At 45.0% G+C, this 20,529-nt stretch overlaps 2 protein-coding genes across 3 annotated transcripts in view; one reads left to right on the top strand and one right to left on the bottom strand.

Moving 5' to 3' along the window:
- mRpS17 (mitochondrial ribosomal protein S17) overlaps positions 1-20,529 on the bottom strand; it is a 199,011-nt gene that overhangs the window by 81,304 nt on the left and 97,178 nt on the right. The window lies entirely within an intron of this gene.
- tei (irregular chiasm C-roughest protein teiresias) overlaps positions 1-20,529 on the top strand; it is a 314,069-nt gene that overhangs the window by 69,620 nt on the left and 223,920 nt on the right. The window contains exon 3 of the mRNA XM_069118895.1: positions 7,374-7,418. Coding sequence (XP_068974996.1) covers positions 7,374-7,418 — 45 coding nt within the window. The remainder of the gene's footprint in view (positions 1-7,373; positions 7,419-20,529) is intronic.

A 20,529-nucleotide genomic window follows, 5' to 3' on the forward strand; every position in this document is an offset into this window, starting at 1 on the left:
CCGGTCGTTCCTTTAACCGTAAGCATCTTCGTTTTCGCAGGTGGCCAAGTTTTTCGCCTCGCGAAATCGTTCCACCCGTTCCTCTCTCTCATTTTCACTCGCCGTTCTCATTCTACCTCTCTTTCTCTCTTTTTTTTTACTATCCACCCTGATGACGATCATTTTGTTCCATCCCGCGCTTTAGTTAATTCCCCGCGTTGGCTGTCGCGTGTGTCGCGCTCCTGGCCAAGTCGATTCTACGCGAGCTATCGTCACGCTCGAAAACATCCCGCATGCTGCAACGCGTCACGGGAATTTCCAATGAATTTTCGTATTTTCAGCGATACACCGAGCTGGCACCTTGCTGTTGCACGCGAGCCAGCGTATACACGCGGCTAGTGGTGCTGGGTCGCGCGGAACGTACGCGAAATTGCCGAATACAGCGACGGACGATCGTTACTTTCCGCGCGGCTACGTAAAACACGTCTGCTTTGTCCGTTTCGTTGGGCGAACGCGTGACGCTCGGCCGATATGTTAAAAAATACTCAACAGCAACTTTACCGCAGCACGAGTTACACTGTCACTGGACGCAGCAGCGATTTAGAGAATCGTCTCTGTTAAATCAGATGGCAGGTGAAAACGCGAAGAAGCGTACAGGTGCGACGGGTCTATGAACTCTTTGCCGCGTGGATCGTTCGACTTTTCATTCACACGATGGATTAATAAGAAGTTCTCGCTGCAATCGTTCCATGTGTAGCAAGATGGATCGGTTAATGCGGATCGTGTAGGCGAATTTTATCGTTATCGTTATCGAGATCACGCGGAAGGAGTATCGCTGAGAACACCGTGCAAAACGATATTGGTTTTCATAGGAAGAAAAAGGAAACGAGTAGTTGGTAACAAGGACTATCAGGATACGAGAATGTCTCGATAAGATGTCTCGTCGTCGAGCACGAAGCTTGTACGATGGTTACATAAGCTTCCTGCGCGGAAGTTATCGTTCTTTATTTATGGCAAAGCACTGATTCATGGCAGACGCGATGCATGTTTAAGCGAACCTTGACTTTTATATTTCGAAGCGACAACGAGTAAAAGCGATGGGCGGCATTGATCTTCTTAGATTTCAGTCGCGTCTAGCTGTTTTCGTTATTGCGTCTTGAAACATCGCTCGCTGCAAGCTGACAGAGAATCGCCTTCTTGGCGATAGATTCAACTTTTTACCGTTGCCGATACCGTGATAGCGATATAGTGATAAATTGGTCGTGGATATCCAAAAGTCGATCGAAGGGTCCGTGATAATGGTAGATACGCGGTGACGAATAGCTTTGCTTTCGCAGGGAACTTTCAATCGCCGTTTCAGAGAATTAGAAAATTGAAACGCCAGAGATAGCTTCGGTTATCTTATCATCGATATTACGATCCGGTCGAGTTCGAGTTCGCCGATGGATTTCACAATCGCGTGCTATTAACTGACTTGCCAGACCAAACGTGCTTTAATAATCCTCGTCTATTTACTCGACCCTGCCATTTCGACGATATTTTAATAAAAGATCAACTCAGTCGTGGTTGGTATAATGTTATTACGTGCGCCGAGCAAGGAATTGATTTTACGACAATGTAAACGGGTCAGCGTTTGCGAGTGCGTTTGACGTTGCACATAGAAATTTCCCTGGTTCAAGATAAATAATCCTGTAGGTTCGTTCCCCACGTGCGCATTGTCTCCGAGTCAGAATCGAACGGCAAACGCAACGAGATATTAATTCTCTTTCGGTCTTCGTTTTTCGATCGCGTTTCCTTTGATACGCTATATATCCGATTCGATCTCGTTCATCGCGCGTTCCGTTCTAAACCGATGCAAAGTCCCGAGCAGATCGGTTTTCTTTGCCTTGCGTTGACAAATGCCAAAGACACCGTTGAATTTCAGATGCCGCGGGCAAATTTGAAGGGCTCGTAACAGTTTTGCGCAATTTTATTTGGGTAGCCAGTGGCCGGTACCGATACATCGCTTCCGCGCGTTCGATGATTTCAGTTTTTTTAAAAAGAATTGTTTCGCTTTTCGTTGCGTCCAAACGTTGCAGCGCGTACATAAGCCAGAAAAGTCGTTGAAACGTTATCGGTTATTCCAAAGAATCGTCAGAGATATTTTTTCCCCAATTACGTCACGGCTAACGAAACGTGGAACTATGTAAAGCAGATTGTTACGCGTAGCGAATAATTTTTAATCCAAATGTATAGTTTCGTCGAAAAGGTCGTTCGATCGGCTGGCTTTCGGCAAACACCGATGCCCGGTTACATCCTCGTTTACGATAAATAATTTATTATGTAAACGAACAAGCCTGTTACCTGGATACCTACCTGTGTACTATCGAGGAGACTTTGCTCGGACAATTATCTTAGATAAACATTTGCCGTAAATTATTCGAATAATGGCGAGCACCGAAGCCACTCGTAACGTCGTCATTAAAAGCAACGAGCTAAAAGAACCAGGGTAGGATGCGCGGCCGTGTACCGGCACATAGGAACGATCCATTTAGATAATCTATACACACATACGTGCACGTTGCAGTGTGCATGGGGCCTGTGCCAACAGCTTGCAGCGATCGTTCTAGTTTTTTTTTTTTTCAACTTTTTTTTTTGTTTTTCTTTTTTCTTGCTTTTCCATTCGTTCCCCTCTTTCCGCGCCCTCTGTCGTTGATTCCGTAACTACAGTTTCAAAAGGGGAGTCGTACCTTTTTTCCGCGCATGCTTTAAATATATTTCAATAAAAATGGTTCCGAGAGTGTTTTCACGATTCACTCGCCGCCGAACAGCCAGGAATTCGTTCGCTTTGTAAATTACATTCGATCCGAACTACCTCTCTACCTCCTCCCCATTACACACACACTCTCTCTCTCTCATACACTCTTTCTCTTTCTCTTGCTTCGCAATTCGTGAATTCGCGGCCGATCGCGGTTAAGCAAATTTGTCGTGAAACGAATTAACCAGTAATTACTCCGAAATATTCCTAAATAGCGACGGCTGTTTCGATGCATCGCCTATTGTCCTATTCCATTCGCCAAATTAGATCCGCCCTTCACTTTTTCCTCTAACTTTTTCTCTTCTTCTACTTTTTCGTATAACGCGTTTTATCATTTCGAAGCGGCTCGACGCTGCGTCGAAAAGTTTTACTTTTCGTTGCGAAACAAACGGGCCTCAAACACGATTGTTTCTTTACGTAGCAGATCTCTTGGAAAATCATGGAATACGGCGGATTAAGTAGCGCGTGTTCGCCTGCAATTTCTTTGCCACTGATCATCAGATTATTCGCATGGTGCTGCGAGCAATTAGTAGATCGTTTACGCGAATCACGCGTTCCTGCCTCTTAGCGTTATCGATCCTCGAAAAATCGATAATAGAAAGCAAACACGCACAACGGGCAAATATAAGAAATATTTTAAACACCGCAATTTAATCCGATACTTATCTGTCTCCGTTCTCGACTTTATAAAAATTACGTAGCGTCTTCCGTTAGCGCGTTAAGATTCGCAAAATCCGTTTCGATTCTCGATCCCATCGATATATGACACGTCCTGTAGTATTTTCGGCGCGATAAAAAACTGGCAATATGAATAGAACGCTTTTCCATTATTTAACGCTAGAACTATCGATAGTTAATACGAAGCTATTTCTACCAAAACCAGCCAAAATGACTGGTCTTTAATACGTAATAATGGAATATTTTTTGATTTATTGATTTATTACTTTCTTACAGAAGGAATTCCATGTTACGTAGTACATTTTTGGTTATTATCATTACCAAATTTGGTTATATATTATCATTAATAATACATCTAGGACCATCGTCCCTAAACGAGGATTGACACGTTTGTAAAATTGTGGAACTAGTCGCTTTGACTGGTGCGATATTGCTAGTGTCAGCATCTAGCGATATAGCAATCGATAACTGATATCGTCATATCGAATGATACGCGGTGAAAATTTTCAAAACGTGTGGCAAGTTGTACAAGACGAGGAAACTGGTTAATTGTGGTTCGATAAACAGATTGCACCACTCTTTTGCACTTTGACACGTACCAGTCATTTCGACTGATATTGGTATAAGTAGCCTTGATACAAAATTATTTTCAGTTTCAATGCATAAAAAACAAAATAAAACTCATTATATTATTCTTTTAGTTATCGTTGGGGGAAAAATATAACATGAAGTAGGAATTTTAAAATAAAATTGTAAAACCAGTTAATTCGACCGGTGTGGTAGTTCTATTGTTTAACAAAAAGTAGAAAGATATTAGGAGCGTAACCAGTTCAACCGAACGGCAGGTCGTTGGTAAGGGTTGCTGGCGGTCGTTCGTCCTAGGTCAAAGACTAGGTTAAGTTAGGTGCGATCTCTTATCGGCAGCGAGAAGTAGCGAGTCTACCCACGTTCCTCTTATCTTTCTCGTTTGCCGGTACCCTCCTCTGTTAAACTTACAACCCGACCCACACATACGTGCGATACATATTGTCGTTCGGATGTAAGAACCCGCCAACCGAGTTGCGTTCACCTATACGAACGACCAACCATCGGCTGCCGCCATATATGGCCTCGATGACGAGGTTCACTCGTTTTTTCGCGCCAGTTCTGCCACCGAATCGTTCTCGTCCTCGTTGACTTTTATGACTTTTCGGAGACCATTCTACCAAATCGTCCGCCGAGGAACGCCGTTAAGGGAGCCGCGTAAAGACACTGTTTTATTATATAAAAATAACCTCGCGACGTAGCCATTACCGTCCGCTCGTCATCACGACGAATGGTCATTCGGGAACTTAAATTTGGACAAAATTAATCTATGCTACGTAGAAAGCGATTGGTCGGACGACGAAACCATTAATTTGCAGTGGAAGAAGATGAAAATGGAAGTGGCGTAGAAGACGCATGGAAGCAAAGCCAAGAGAAAGAAGAAAGACGATGGGAACGAACTGAGCGTAGAATGCTTGGTTCGCGAGATTCTGCGATGACCAATTTCTAAGATTTAAGAAAATTCGAGACGCGACAATTTATACCATTACGAACGGTCGTTGCTCGGTTTTTAACTCTATGATCTAAGGAACAGTGGAAAGAAGGTAGGGTTTATCAGGACGACAATGACCAATGGTTGGAATGCAATTACAGCAAGTGAGAGTTCCATTCCACGATCGAGATAACGGGCAAAGTAAACGGTTATTTTCAGCGTGGTGGACGCAGCTCTGGCTGCCTTTCGACCCCGGAATTCGAGGATTTATGACCACGCTCGTTAATCTATCCCGCTCTCTAAACTTCTGACGAGCTTTCGTCGCTACTGTAAACAGAATTAAGAGCGAGTAAAGTTTCCCTCTCCTATCTGCTGGCAAAAAGAATATCCACCGTTACCGGGTCGCTTCGTTAAACAAACTGCCGAGCGGAAGGCCATTCCCGCTTTTTCCAGACCAACCGTGCAAAAGAGGAAGGGAGATACGGGAAGGGGGGGGGCGTGGCGTGTAGGTGAGCAGTGAGAATGTGCACGATCTCTGAACCAGGATCCGGTTTCTTTACCACTTCGAAAAACTCAGTCAGCTGGACGAGCCGAGAAGCGAAAGTTTTCGAACTCGATGCGTCGGAGTGGCGTAGAGGCAACGAACGAGATTGAAATACCCTCGTTTCTGCCTCCTTCTCGATCCCCAAACCGAGTTTCTATTCCTCTTCTTCGTCCTCCTCTTCTCTAGCTTCTCCTTTTTCTTTCCTTCCATCTTTCCTTCCATCTCTCAGTTTTCCTTCGTTCCGTCGCTGCTCGCGACGCTTTTATTCCCCTTTTCCCTTCTTCGTACACAGGGTGCCACGTTCGATTTGTAATTCAGCGAGTTTGAGAGGACTGGCATGCGGGATGTAGAGTTGACGTTGCGCTCAAAAAGTACCGTAGATAAAGTTTGAATGCGAAAGTTAGGGGGGCGGGGGGTCGCGCTTATACAGGCGGCGGCGAAGGTCGTGGAGGACTGGGTGGAGCGCTGGAGAGGGTGGCAAAGGAAGGAGATATAAAACCGGCGCACACGATGGGGATCTGGCTCCGATAGGGAGCTGTAAGTACGTTAACTTTGCCGTTTATGTTCGACGAACGAGAAACACCGAAGATTCGAGTGAGAAAAGTCAGCTGGAACACCTCGCGCGCCCTCCACTCACCCCCTCCAACGCCGATTCTTTACGATTCTCTTCGGCCAGAGTTTGCCACGTGAATTTCGCTTGTTACGCCAGAGATACCGTGCGTTTGACGGGTTTCAGATCCCGTTAAAATATGTAATAGTTTCGTATTGGTTCCTCTCGTATTTCTTCGTTGTCGATGACACAGAATTAACGCTTCAACTTCTGTCGACGCGCAAATTGCGTTTCTCTAATTATTTTAACATCGTTGCTCACCTAATTTTTACGCTTTCTCGATCGATCTCAAAATTCCACTAATCTCAAAATACGACGACAGTCGTCTAATATAGTCGCTCGTCGATCTTAACTGTTTCACCTAAATAAAAAGATATTAATAAACGAAAATGTATCGATCTTGGAAAGCGTCAATTAATTCTTAACGGGAACGAAACCGTTACACTGAATTTCTCGTTTGCCAGATAACCGCTACATTCGATTAATATACCATCGATGAATGTATCATCGACGAGTTCCTTCCGACCGAGCCTAATATTCGAAAACGTCCATCACGTATAGCGGCCCGGAGTGAAACTAACGCGCCTCGCTTTCTGCTTCCCCTTCGAACACCATCCTTCTTTTCACCGGCTGTCAGCTGTCAAAACGAAAATTCCTCGGCTCGAAACTAACGGAAGATTCGCGACCGTGTCATAAACCCAAGCAAACGCGAGCAGTAGACCATCTTCCGTGTCATAAATCCGTTAATATTCCTTCTGCAGTTGTTCGTTATTATTTTCGTCCTTTTTCTCGGCAGGAACTCGCGTAAGAGAATCTCAAGATTCATCGTTGCCCCGTCGTTTCACCTTGCCGACGAATTGCAGGGAATTTTCGTTGTAGCCAGGAGGATGTAGAAAAGCGATCCGGTTCCAGCCGGAACCAGCCGGTGTTAATTATTAAAAAAATGAAACTCATTAAAATGCGGGAGCGCATCAGCTTACGAGCGAGCATCCATTGGGTACGTTTCGCTCGAGCGGTTGCCACGGTCGGCCAAGTTTCGCGGTAATTTTCGAATATTTCTGAAAATTAATCCAGCTATTACGTTACAAGGGAGGGAGAGAAAAGGCCTCGACCATAGACCTCGAAAGATCTCGCTGGATTTTCGTCCCCCGCGGAATCCGTTTTCCAGAGAACAATTTATTTTCACAGTTTTATCTATACACAATACACTGTTCGTAAAGTAACGAGGCAATGTTTTCCTTTGTTTCAGGACTGCGACAACGGTCTGGCCCCACTGACACACCGAGGAGCGGTGGTGAGTTTATTTAGTCGTTTACGAGCCGTTGACAACTCCGTCGATGTTCGTTGGTACCGTGGACTTTCGTATAAGACGGTCTTTTATAACGCGATAGAACGGGCTTGAAACATTCTTTTCTTCTTCTTCTTTTTTTCGGATGCGACACACGTATTTCTTGCTTACACACGTACAGGAAAACTAACAGATATAAAATATGCAAAGATTTACAATTGAACCGGTACGATCCATGTGGTTTGCGTAACTCAGATTTCTAGGATGCGGTAGAACGTACGTCCCACGTTGCACTTACGCTGTTTTACCGCATCTTCCTTTCGTTTCGCAAACGTTTCGAAAGAGCGACGAAAGATATTCGCAAAAACGTGGCAATTTGATACGCTGATTTAGGGAAGATCGGGCGGCAAAGGAGACAAGGCGGCCGAATAATTCGATCGACCGTAAACGAGCGATCAGAATTAAATTCGAAACGGAAAATTGGAACGGAGCGTACCTTTAAACGAATTCGTAGCGCGTTGGAAGAGCCGCGGGCCGGTTCGAGCGTTAATTTTTCGAGTAATGGCAACTTGGCGTTCGCGCTCGTTTCGCGGCACTCATTAGCGTAATTGACGTAAGCCTCTCGATTAACGAGGGTATTTTGTAATTGCGCGGGCCATGGAAAGATGAACGGACCGGCGATAAATTTTCGGCGAGAGTGGCAGCGAAATAAAGATGTTAAAGCACGACTGTCAGCCTCGTAAATCGTTGACTCGTTTCACTTCACCCCGCGCCGATACTTTTAACCCGCGTGATACGCGCACTCTGTTGCAGCTGGATAACGAAATTTCCGTGGTTTACGATTTCCTAAATTCGAAAATTCTCATTTCCTCGTGCTACCGTGCCAGCCTCGATTCCAGCAACGTAACGTCGACGCGTACTATCGTAGATCCACGTGCTTCACGGACGCGAGAGAAATTCTCGCACAAATTCCAGATATCGTCCCGGTCTATCGCACCCATGTATCCGGAAGATGAAAACGAAAGGAAGACGAGACGATGATTTTTTATACGCGTCGTCGCGCGGAAAGTTTCCTGTCGTATGCGCACACATGTTACGAGATTCCAGCGTTATGTCCTTTCCGGACCATAGTTACGTATACAATGTAGGTCGCGTACAATGTAGCGTAGTTTTTGACGTTAACCACGTTACGCGATTCGGTTCTATTGCTGGTTCCAACGAAACGAAAAAAGAAAAAAAGAGAAAGCGAAAAAAGAGAGAAGAATGTTTGAAAATCGAACAACTTGTCCGCTTTGTACCGAGAATATTACAAAACGATTTTCCAATCGCGCGATATTTGGTTAATCAAAGCAACTTTAATCGATCGTTAACGAGTATTACGTGTTTCGACGAACCAACTCTCTCGCAAGCTTTCGGTGAAAGTGGAAAAATCAGCCCGGCTGGAAAAAAGGCCCTCCCCGATGTTTCGTATCGAAGCCCTCGGAGTAGGACGTTGAAAATATATTTTATCGTGGAAATTGAAATATTTTTTGATCACCGTTAAACCCGATCGCGCCATCAAACGTTCCGGTTCGTTTTCCCTGGGCACATTTTCGCTAGAAACGGATTAAGAAGTAATGTATTCCGTTAGGTGCAGTTCCGGTAAAGTCCTTTTCGCCTGACCGCCGATACCCGGTGGCTTTCGTCAAAAGCTTCGCCGGGGCTGAAGCACGCGCGCACCACACTTTCGACTTCGTCGTGAAAGTTAAATTGCCTCGGTTTTCGTGTCATCTGTGAATTTTTCACTTCTCTGTTTCACGCGAGCACCCTAAAGGACGCGCGTGCGCTTCGCCAAACCTTTTGGACGTCGAGTTTTAACGTTGATTCCGATCCTCTTGAATCCCGCTCGTTCGAAAGGGATCGCCTTAATTGAACATTCGGTGTCTTCTGAGTGGAGGATGGGTTGGAAGGAAAGGTTTATACGTTAAACGAACCGACACAGTTCGATGGAAGAGGTTTAACGGGAAGACGGAACGAAAGTTCGATCGGATCCGTCGATGGTGAGCTTTGGAGTCCGGCCTCGATGAAAATCCACGTCCCGCCGTACAGCGAATCGCATGTGCCCATCCGACTCGTGCTCTTCACAGGTATACGTGTACGTACCACATACCTCGGCGATCGATATTCGATCGCGATTTATATATACGCGTTTCGGTCCGGATTCTGGGTCGGCGTTTCTTCCTTTTTTTTTTTTTTTGTGCGTTTACGGTCGATATAATCGCGGTTTGACCGCGTGGTTTTACCTATATCGGTGGTCGATATGAACGCGGTGGACCGGAGTATGAAAAATATTTGGGGAAAAACTGAAGGAACGGTGGTGGTGGATCGGTGGAAAACAGAAGCAATGCGGTGGAAATCGAACGAGAAAAAACGCGGGCTATGGCGGAATTCGAAACGAGAAAGGACGAGAGCGGCTAAGGATATAGAGCGCTGTTGCTACATATGTTTTATCCGAATTTGTAGTTCACGGTAAAACCGGGTAAAATGTTAGACTACGATCTGTCGTACGAATCAGCTTGCGTTTATTTATTGATACCGTGTAGTTCTTCTCTTCCTTTGTCACCAAAGGAGACTTAACACACGCGCAAATTCTTTCATACTCCGTACGTGAAACGAGACCCAACACGTACCGTGTCGTACGTTCCTTTTCTCTTTACCCGAACTTCTAAAGGAAGAAAGAAGAGCAACGAAATGAGAAATCGTTGGCCTTATTCGTAGCTTAAGAATCGTTGATTCGAGTTGGAAACAGATTCCGGGAATGCAATTCCGGGTCTATATAGGAACGCACGACACGGAACGAAGCTGATCGGCTCGCCATATCCAACCGGTAATTAACCCTCGAATGATATTCGTGCTGGAAAGGAAAGTTTAAATTGTCTGCGCGCACGTACGGGACAGTTCCATCGGTGGCTTTTTCATCGTCGTATTTCAGACGTCGACGACGAGAGCTTTTATCTTGGAAACGTATGCAGCAGTTATGCGAATTTCACGCGAGCATAGACGAAACGGAGACCGAGTGTCGTTGGAAACTCCGTTCGCAGGACGCAGACAAAACGATCCATCGAGGATCAGACGGCAGATAGGAGAGGATGCGCATACTGTGGCGAGACAAGACGGCGAGATGGTTAACGTTTGAATTTGATGCTCGTATCTAATTCTGTTTAGCGGAGTGATCGAGATACGTGGACGCGGTGCATCGTGTAGGAAAGTTTAAATTATCCTGTCCGCCGAGAGGAAGCATCCGCTTCTCCGGGGAAACGACTACGGTTGGCCGAGTCTGATTAGTTCGCCGGTCCCTGCTTCGTTTTATCCTCTCCTCCATCGGTTTAGTAACTACTGTGCGCTGCTATGGACCAGAATCGAGTAGGTAAGGTGTTGTAAGGTGTCTCTCCTTCTCGGCCAGGTTGGCCAGAAATTGCGAAAAGTGGAGGATCACCGTTGGTTCTGTCCTGAATTCCCTTTTCAATATCATTTCCCCTCTGCCTGGCTGCTTGTTTCCCTTTCCCTTCTCCCTTACAACCCTCCTCTATCTCTCTTTGTTACTACCCTTTCTCACTTTCAACTTGTTTTTAGTCTACCTGGTACTCTTCTATCGTCTTCTCCCTATTGGTTGGATGAGTCTGTTTAATCAGAGTTCTCTTGATGAACCGGTTGCGTCGGATGAACCGGAGATCTGTATCAATTTTCGTAATGAGTCCCTTCGAGGCACGAAGCTGCTTTATAGATATTCCGGGTAAATGGCCTGCGGGGACAATGCGTTCAGTTTAATTAATTCGACGCGCGAGACCGTGCACTCTGGCTGTCTTCGCCGCTGTACGACAAACGCGTAATAGCTTGCCTCTTTGTTCGACCTCTCGGTTGCCTCTCGGTTCGCGGTCGTTCATTAATTCCCAACTTGCGACGTGACCGCAACTTTTTCATCCGATTTTTCCCTAACAGATCCATTGCACCGATATTTTTCCCTAATGCAGTTTGGCATCGCACAGGCCATTGGCCTTTCGCAGCGGATCGTAAGAGCATCGTTTCGCCAAATGGTCGTGGAACAGGACTTTGATCAGTTTTTCTATCGATCATCGAGCAAGATATATCTTTAGAAGATATCGACTAGGTTTCTCTGTGTCGAGGATGACTGGTACATTTGTTTATTTTTAAGTCAGTTCCAAGAATCAGTAGGGTTAGTTAGGGTCAGTTGATGTTCCAAGCTGTATCGAGTGTAAGGCACGACAGATTTAAAAGTCCTCTATGTAATCAAATTCAGGGCTGGAATAAAATTTTGATAGAAATAAGACGTGTACCTTCGTGAAATAGCGCACGGAATACTATAATCTGCGTTAATATTATACAAGGCAGACTATTATAAGGAATTAAAAAGCCAAATCGCCGTTAACGTAGTACCATCGTAGATGCATTCGCGGATCGTGCTTAAAGGACTGCGGTAAAATTGCATTCGCATTAAAACGCATGCTGTAAAGTGTCCGATCGGCTAGCAGCCGCCTAGCCAGCGCCTTTTAACGTCAGTTCGAAAAACCAGCCACGGTAAAATCGAGGGAAAAATAAACGAGACGAAACGGAACGAAATGAAAACGAATTTAACTATCCACGAGCCATTCGGTTGCACAGGCCAATGGCTAGTGGGGCTGGCCTGTAGGGACTCGTCTTTTTTCTACGATCGTCTCTGTAAAAGGGAGATAGAGATTAAAAATTCTGCGTTGCCATGAACCCATTACCTCTTGATACGTATTCGCAATTAACGTTTTACTCTTCGACTTCTCGTATCAGTTTCACCCCCTGTTCGGAGGGAAAAGCTTTTGCTCTTCGTTTGACCGTTCGTTCGTAAACAAGAACGGCTGTCGCGCGATAAATCTCGTAGATTCGAAGAAAAAAGCGAGAGTTCGCTATTGGCATTCGAACGTTTCGACGTGTTTTACTTCGGACAGGCTCGCGGTATTTCGTTCCGCGGCTGTCGCCGGCGACTTGGCGCAGATTACGAAATCATATCGACGAGAGGGAGACGCGGGAACGTGGAGCACGATGCCAGCAACACAGAAGGGAGAGAGTGTCGCGCGACGAAAGAATCCGATGAAATACGGTAAGGAGGTCGGGAAGTTGCGAACTCGCTTCTTGGCGAGACGTCGCCGTTTTACGTTGATTCGCGCTCGAGCGGTGAGCATTGTCGGTAGCAGATGCAGAGAAGCGACATTCTGTCGAGTTTCTGCAATTCGATTTGAATCTCGTAATACCGAAGTTTGCAGAGTTCACGGAAGTCGAGATAATTACGGTGCTGTGCTGATTTCATAGACGCAAGGTGGTCCTCCTTTTACACACCGGCAGGGGAAAGGATATCGTTCAGGCTTGCTAGCCATTATCCACTGATAATGGTCGAACGAGGCCACTTTTCACTTGACTTGCAAACGAGAAATTCATACGTTAAAGTATAATTAACGAACAGAAAAATGTATTATTTCGTACGTAAAGTTAAAACGAGTTAAATCTCTGTCACATTTTCGCATAATCCGCGTTCGATTTTTACAACTCCTTCGTTGCATTTACAGGGCTTTCATTTATTTCAACGAAATTTTAATCGTTCTCGAATGAACGAGATCAAACGAACTCCTGTCGATCGAACTCCTACCGTAATGGACGAAAAATCATACGGAGAGCGAGTGCACACTGGATACCTATTATACGAATTCCGATCACATAGATTATTTATACGCACTTTAACGAACTATTGGGTTGCCAACCGAGCGATTGAGGATTTTGTCATTACCATCTAATTACAAAATCCGCAATAACTTAGTCGCCAACTCGATACGTATAAACTTTTCTCTTCTGCGCGGATTTTTCCTTCTCAAACGAGTCCTCTTACGACAGCCTTTATTACGGCAGCAATTCAAAATCCATATTAACGATTTCTCAGTACGAAATAGACCGATCAATTTCTGCCTGCCACCGCGTTCGTTGGAAGAGTTCTAATTATCCGAATCGTAATTGGAAAATAAGTCGGTGGTTCTCGTTGGGGCGAATCGAGTAATTAATATTCTTCGGTTCGCACGATATACCGGAAGTATCGTCGATAGTCGGGGCTAATGCAGCCCGCGCTATTTAATACCCCCCGAGGAGGAGAAGTATACAGCCGGTATCGTAAGGGCAAAACTCAATTAACAAAGTGGCTCGTCATCTTCTCCCAGGCCTCGAAACTAAATCCGTTTAATGCACTTATCTTTGTTGCCGCAGCAACAGAAAGCACTTGAAATCCGTTTAATATACTTATCTTTGTTTCTGCAGCTACGGAAAGCGTTTCTGCTTTTAACGTGTATTAACTTACACGCGAAAGCGAAAGCACGGCTATACGAAGCACTGTTTCAGCGTAACCTTATTAGCGCTACGAAATTAAGTGCAGACGTCTTTTCGTATACTTTTCCTCTTCTAAACCTGCACGTTGTTTTTGCACTCGCGTTACATCATCGTTTCTCCTTTTTTGTTCCGGGAATTAATTTACTTCGACGTATCGCAGACTCGCATCGAGCAATTCCGAAAATCATTCGCGAGACTCGTTTGGATCAGATGGTAATTTCGAGAGAGAAAGATCTTGGGTATAGATCTCGTTGAACGATAGTTGATACAGTATCCTAGACGAAAGGCAGTAACGTACGTACAGAGAGAATTTAGATAGAACAATACTGGATGTAATTGCAGCTGTTAAACGATGTAATATGTTTTAATAGTGTATCACGGTAATGGTATATTAAATAGCATAATGCTCTGTAACGATGTGATACGTTTCATGTTCATAAACTAGTCATAATTACTAAAATCCCAAGCGCCATGCAAGCTCTTTTAATACCATAATAACGAAACTATCTCGGAACATAGTAGGAACAACAGGTTGCCAAAATGCTTTCGTAAAAATCGTGGAACAAACACGCGTCACGAAGATCAACAACGTACGAAATCATTGATATTCCTTTTGAAATATTATACAACGATAGGGATGAACGTGGATCGCGGTTTGATAATAATTCGAAAAGTTGATTACGAAGAGAGAGAAACGAAAGCGACAGAGGCAGACAGACAGAGAGAGAGAGAGAGAGAGAGGAGAGAGAGAGAGACAGAGAGAGAGAAATCGCGAGAGAGAAAATACAGGGTAAAACGAAAAAGCGAGGAATAATTACGTGTCACGATCGAAACGACGTGACGTTCCGTTCCACGACGGGTGTTAATTTCATGACGAGAGATCTAATTTGTTCTCGTCAATTTACCACGCTCGAGTATTTCTCTGTGTTTACATTAATTCTCGTAAAATGGCATCCGGCCGCTCTGCCGGCAGTTCGTCACACGATTGCGTCGACGTTCTTTCCGTGCTCGTGCTGCGAGCCGAGAACTTACACTCTTACGCGAGGACACATTTGCACTCTTACACGTTACGGAAACGAGAGGAAAGAGGAACCCGCGTCAAGAACGCGTCTATTTCACGCCTACTTTATTTCACACGGTATTGCATCCGGATCCGTTCTACGACACGCGCAACAACCCGTGCTGCCATTTTCAAAGACACGAACGGAAGGAACTCGCGTATCCACCGCTTCTTCATAGATCGCTTTTCTACTTCTTTGTACGCGAAACGGAACGAAACTCCGAGGATCGTACCGTTCGAGCGGAATTCTTTTGGTCTCTGTGAAACTGTATCACCGAGCGTTCGAAAGTTTGTTCGAAACGTCGAGTGTGTTTAGAGCGTACGCGCGGTATCAGAACGACCACCGTTCCTGCCTTTTATCGATTATTTGAATCGATCAAAAAATATTTCCAAATGATTTAGAAAGATATTTCTTAGTCGCAAAGAGAGTCGGTAAAGGCCGTATAGAAACAAGTTCAAAGTACGTCTTTCTGACTTTTCCGCTGACTCTTGTCGTCTGTCGATTCGAGTCTGACCAAACTTCCTCGTTGGCAAGAAGACACGTCAAACTGGTATCCGCGAATGGTATTGTATTCGACTTGATCCGTGCCGAACAGAATAAACTTATCTCGATCGAGGTCGGAATAAACTTCAGGAGTTGGTCGATTCGTAAAACTCGATATCTCGGAGTCGACGAGAAGAAAACGTTCTAGCGAAACCAACCGGAATGTCTTCGGTTAAAGTTTGCATAAACGACACGTCGTCCGTCGATTTCCATCGTTACCTTCGGTTCTTCTTACGAATCCAATCAAACGCACGCTCTTTCGTTACACCGTTTAATCCCACGAACACGAAAAGAGCGTCGTAATCGACCAAGCATTACGCTCGAGAAGCAAAGTGACGCGATCCTTCGAACCGATACCTTTGGCGAGCTAACTTTGCCGGAAAAGCGTTCGTCCGAACAGGGGTGGAACACGTCGCGCGATAATTTGTCTCGTTTCCGCTCACGAACGCACCCTTTTCTCACCCTCTTTCATCCTTTCGCGTCGCGTCGCTGCTTTATTTTCTTCTCTTCCACCTTTTTCCCTTTTTTGTCTCTTTTTTATTACCACGACGCCTGCTCGTGTCACGAAATTATTTCACCGCCAGTAGTTACTCTACATTCGGTACAGATATCGCACGCTCCGGTCGGATAGTTGAAACGCGGGTCGGACAAGAATTATCACCGATGACAGCTACGGCGAATTCACCGGCCAAAGGGATAAATTGGTTCGAAAGCCTCGCCTCTCTCCGTCGTACAGTTGCCATCTGGACGGACAGTTAGAGCCCCGCGTTCGCTGCTAATGGCAACAATTTATTATTTTCAACTTTCCAACAGGACGGTTCGCCTTTCGCTCGGCCCGTATTCCCTTTTCTTTCTTTCTATCGGTGAACCTGTTATGGGCGATCAATCGCGCCGCCCGGATTCGTACAGGGCTTCGGCCGAGAATAGGCATACGGTCGAGGGTTGTAATGAAATCGGACCAGCCGATTGGACCGGAGGATATCGACTGACTTTTTTCCTTTGCCTACGCGCTTTGCCTGGTCGCTCAGAGGGTGATGATCGGTCGTGCAATCGTTAGTTAGACGTTATCTAAGGACGTTTCGTCGTCCACATAGGGTGTCCTTCCGTGCTAATAACATTCGGTGAAAAATGATCCTGTTACGGTACTATCAAGGCGCAAGATTTTTCCCTTTTCAGGTAAACATCTTCGGAATGGAATATACGGAATAGAAATCCTAGAACGATAATTTAGTCGATGAGATATCGTTGAAAATCCTGAGCATTTCGTTCGTAATACGATCAACCTTCTCTCTTTTATTCGGCGAGAGATGTATCGCGATACGGGTTACTAGATCGGAGATGCAAGATTTGCCGCGCAAAATAGTAAGCAATTCCAGTTGACACGAATTCGGTTTCGTTTCCTGACAGCGTAATAACACGGTATTGCTTCCTTTTCGCCTATATTGTTGTATATACATACACCGCGGCGGACCAAAATAATCCCCCGCGCGCCATTCAGAATTTCCATTATTATCTTGATTATGCAAACAGATTCTAATTGTCGCTTGTAGCAGCCGGCCTGGCCGCCGGTTACACGGCCGTACCCGTGTACGAGTGGCGTCGAATTACCAAAACGTCCAACTTTAAGCACCCCTGCCATTCGCCCTGTGTGTGCATCTATGTGTGGCCAACGTAATAACAGAGCGCATGAAGTTGCCGGTCCCTACGTATATATACGTACGTCGTGTACATAGAACGCGCTCGTGGAAGGAATTACTGCGCTGCGTGTTGCAATTCCAAATGGCTGGAATAACGTAAGGGTCGTCTTGAATACGGGCACAGAACCGAATGTCGGGCTAATTGGCTGCGGTGGTAAATTGGGCCAACGCTTTTGCGCCACCTCGCGACACCCTCTTTCCCTCTCGCCAACTCTCCATTCTTCGATTACGGTAGCGGTAGATTACAGTAGTTTTCTGCAGAAAACGCGTGAATCGTTCGATCGCTCGAATAAAGTACCCTATCTCTTAGTGTATTGTTCCAGATAAAAGATCGGTCGAAAGAATGATCGTCGCGACACGATCGATTCAGAAGAGAATTTCAAACGAGGCACGATTGCGAAGAGAACGATTGCAAAATGAATTTTTTCATCGCGTATGAACGATCTAGGTATTTTAAGATTGCAGATCGAACGATGGTATCGTTTAAATTTCTCTCGCCGATTCGAGAGGCCATCCAAGTGCGAAAGGATTTAGGATCGTGTAAAATGAGAGACTGCAGATGATTGCTGACTGTTGTGGTTTACCGATATCTGTGTGTTTCCGTTGTACGAGTTGATGCGTGTGTTGTGTATGTTGTACCATCTAACTCTCTGCTCTATGCTGCAGACTACGCGCGTTGCCGTTGTAACTCTCTGTTCTCCCTACTACTTTGCACGGTTGTTGACACCGCGACTGCGATGGTACAACGATTTGGTAGACTCTGTTTAAAACTTTATGCAAATTTTACGTATCGAACGTTTCACAAACGACACTTTGATTTGAAAAAGTCCTACTAACGTATAACGAGCATATAATTTACTGAAATATCTTAAACAACTTTTGTCCTTCGATTATGGAAGATCATTCGCTGTAGCGCGTATACGATATTTAACTCGAGCAAACGAAGTCGAAAAATCATATTTAACTCGGCGTGTAATTTCCAGGGCGATGGATTTCCAGCGGCCGATACGGCGTCGGCCAATTTCAATTTCACTCTCGTTATCGATCAGTCGGTGGTCCGAAGTGAGAGTACGTACGGTACAGCTGTACATCACGCGGAATTAAAAGTTCTCGACTCGCAGCTGAAATTTGTAACAACTCCGGACCAACTCGTGCCACGTTTTCTCGCGTGGTAATTCGTATTCCTGCCAGCGTACGATTCGTAGTATCAATTTTGGCGGAAGAAGAACTATCGCGAGTTATCGCTATCGTGTACTCGATGATAATACGTTCGATGATAAACACGCACGTTGTATTTTGTCGTTTTCCTGCGTTCCAATTAACCGTAAATCTATCAAAACAGTTGAAACGACCAATTTTTACCGTCTCATAAAAATCCCATAAACTGGCAACGCTGATTTTTGGAAACTTGCATGATTTTTGTAAAATACGTCCATGGGAACTTACATCTTTCTCATAGTCTTCTTATTTCCAGTTCCTTCGTGCACACTGTACGCTTTGGTCGGCCGTACTAATCGTAGGGTGGTTGAAAAGGCGACATTAAACAGAGAACCATACCCAGGCTTAATTTCGTAGGCTGCGTCTGTTTGAGTAGCGCGTTCGCTGGTTGCCTGAATTCTTAAACGTCGAGGGTTTATCCAGAATTCGATGATTACGATTTAGAGGTTCCGTGTGGCATACAAATAGGTATACGTGACTGGATATAGGTATACGTGACATTCGAAGAATCATTAATTCCAACGTAATCTCTTAAGCCTGTGCAAACTAAAAGGATCAATGGTGCAGCAGATTAATTAACTCGATAATTCTAAAACTGAAGCGTACGAAACGACGCGTATAAAATTGCAAAAGCCTACACGTCCTGACACTTTCACGGATCAGTACGCTTTACGGTAAGCTGCTTTTCGATTTCGTCGAAACCATATATGTTGCGAAGCGTGAAACGAAAACGTCTGCTCGTCTTCTTTTAATTCCGCGTGATACTCGAACGTGTCACGAGCCTAGCCCTGGCAAAGAGAAGAGGGCGTAGGGATAAGCGTGGAAGGCAAAGGGACTGGCAAGGGACGGGAAACGGTAAGTAGGAGGAGAGGAGGAACAGAGGGCGAGAGAAAAACGACAGAGACGGACGACTTTGGCATTTATCCCTTATCCCGCGGCTAAAATTGAACGCGAACGAAATTTCTGTCGCGGGATGAGGTTCGCGACACCTCGAGGGGAAAAAAAGGGCAAAGAGAGGACCGGAGAAAAGGACGAGAGAAAAGAAGGTAATTGGTCTGGATAGGGGGAGGGTTTCGGAGGACTCTCATTGCCGGTTTTCAAGCAATTCTAGACAAAAGCTTTTGGCCAACCTCGAGCCCGCGTGCCTCGTAATCCTCCGGTTCTTAGTATGTTCTTTCGGTTAGCCCGCAGCGTCCGCGTATTCGAAAGAAGTTTTCAGCCTGTTCTCGACAAAGGGCGAAAGAGTTCCGTTTCTTCGAGGAAAACAAGCGACCCGCTGGTACCTTGAATCTTGCGACCGTTTATTATCAATATTTCGACTCTGAGAAAAGGAATATTTTTCGCCTGGATATCTAAGGGAGGCAGAGTTTTTAAATTCTCACGAATACACGGACGATGAAGACGTTCGTGACCCGATAACGTTGTATTTAAAGGCAAACTGTTCAAATTCTTTTTTTCCCATGTTTCGGAAATTATTAACGGCGAGTGCGTTAATTTGTCGGTTGGAAATCGTGAAACTCGTTGGTCGACCATATACGTAGATCCGTTTGAAAATTCCAAGAGTTATCGATAATCGCTGATCTTTTTCGTCACGCGAGCTCGATCTCGTAGTGGCATACAGGAAACGGTTGACGCATGTGGGTTACGCGGTCGAGGATTTTTCGATGAACGTTTCGAGGGCGCTTCGAGGCTTCGAAGAAGAGGACAGTATCGACTAACGATCGGCTATCGCGGAATTACGAACACTCGTACGGTAGGCCGATCAAAAAGATACGATTTATGCGGTGTTGAATGAAACAACTTGTACGTTTTAACCGGATATCCTTCGTTATTTATTATCGCGAGGAAAATATCTTAAGATAGGACGATACCTATCGTTATTCTTCCGCTACAGTTAACACTACGATTATCGATGACCAAAGTTTGTAAATCTATAAAAATCCTTTGAAAAATTATCCTTCGTCTTCTTACAAGCTCGATGTATTGCTTTAATGTTACACCGAGAAGATGATAAAAATAACGTGACACCACCGAGACAGCGAGGACAATTATTTTAATAAGTTGATAAATCTGCACGTTTTTTTTCTTTTTTTGGAATATAAACTAGCCTAACTCTACTCGGTATGAATAGAAAGCTATAAGTTGGAACGAGCAATTAATTTCGTTCCGGTGATTTCATCGTTTAGAGAATTCAATTCATCA

This window comes from Bombus flavifrons, chromosome 8, assembly GCF_040668555.2.
Source record: "Bombus flavifrons isolate JBK064 chromosome 8, iyBomFlav1_principal, whole genome shotgun sequence".
NCBI lineage: Eukaryota > Metazoa > Arthropoda > Insecta > Hymenoptera > Apidae > Bombus > Bombus flavifrons.